At 54.7% G+C, this 545-nt stretch overlaps 1 protein-coding gene across 1 annotated transcript in view; it reads left to right on the top strand.

Annotated features, from left to right (window-relative positions):
* SYT17 (synaptotagmin XVII) overlaps window positions 1-256 on the top strand; it is a 114937-nt gene extending 114681 nt beyond the window's left edge. The window contains exon 8 of the mRNA XM_006892665.1: window positions 30-256. Coding sequence (XP_006892727.1) covers window positions 30-226 — 197 coding nt within the window. The 3' untranslated portion in view covers window positions 227-256. The remainder of the gene's footprint in view (window positions 1-29) is intronic.
* Window positions 257-545: the final 289 nt, after the last annotated feature.

The following is a 545-nucleotide window of genomic DNA, read 5'->3' on the forward strand; positions in this document are numbered from 1 at the left end:
CTCTGGTCTCCTCCCCGCTGACCCCACAGTGTTCGGTCACAACATGAAGAGCAGCAACGACTTCATCGGGAGGATTGTCATCGGCCAGTACTCTTCCGGGCCCTCCGAGTCTAACCACTGGCGGCGGATGCTCAGCACCCACCGCACGGCCGTGGAGCAGTGGCACAGCCTGAGGTCCCGGGCCGAGTGTGACCGCGTGTCCCCCGCCTCGCTGGAGGTGACCTGAAGGCCTCCAGGAAGGCAGCTGTCGCTGGTTAAAAAAAAAAGAAGAAGAATTTAAGACAAAAACATGTCACATGCCTATCTCACTGACATCTGCACACATACTCACAATGGACACACACAAAAATACACACCCCACACATCCCCTTCAGAACCAAGAAGCCGGCTACTGATCCCACTACGGCTCCTCTAAGTGAGAACCTTCTGGAAACTCCACGTGTACGTCAAGGTTTTTGGTGGGACTTCCTGTCCATGTCTGCTTGTGTTGACACCATTTAACATCTGGCCCCCAAACACTCTTTCAACTCAGAGGCCTGGGAAGG

Source organism: Elephantulus edwardii, unplaced genomic scaffold, assembly GCF_000299155.1.
Source record: "Elephantulus edwardii isolate Elephantulus edwardi_28Jun2011 unplaced genomic scaffold, EleEdw1.0 scaffold00117, whole genome shotgun sequence".
In the NCBI taxonomy this organism is placed as follows: Eukaryota; Metazoa; Chordata; class Mammalia; order Macroscelidea; family Macroscelididae; genus Elephantulus; species Elephantulus edwardii.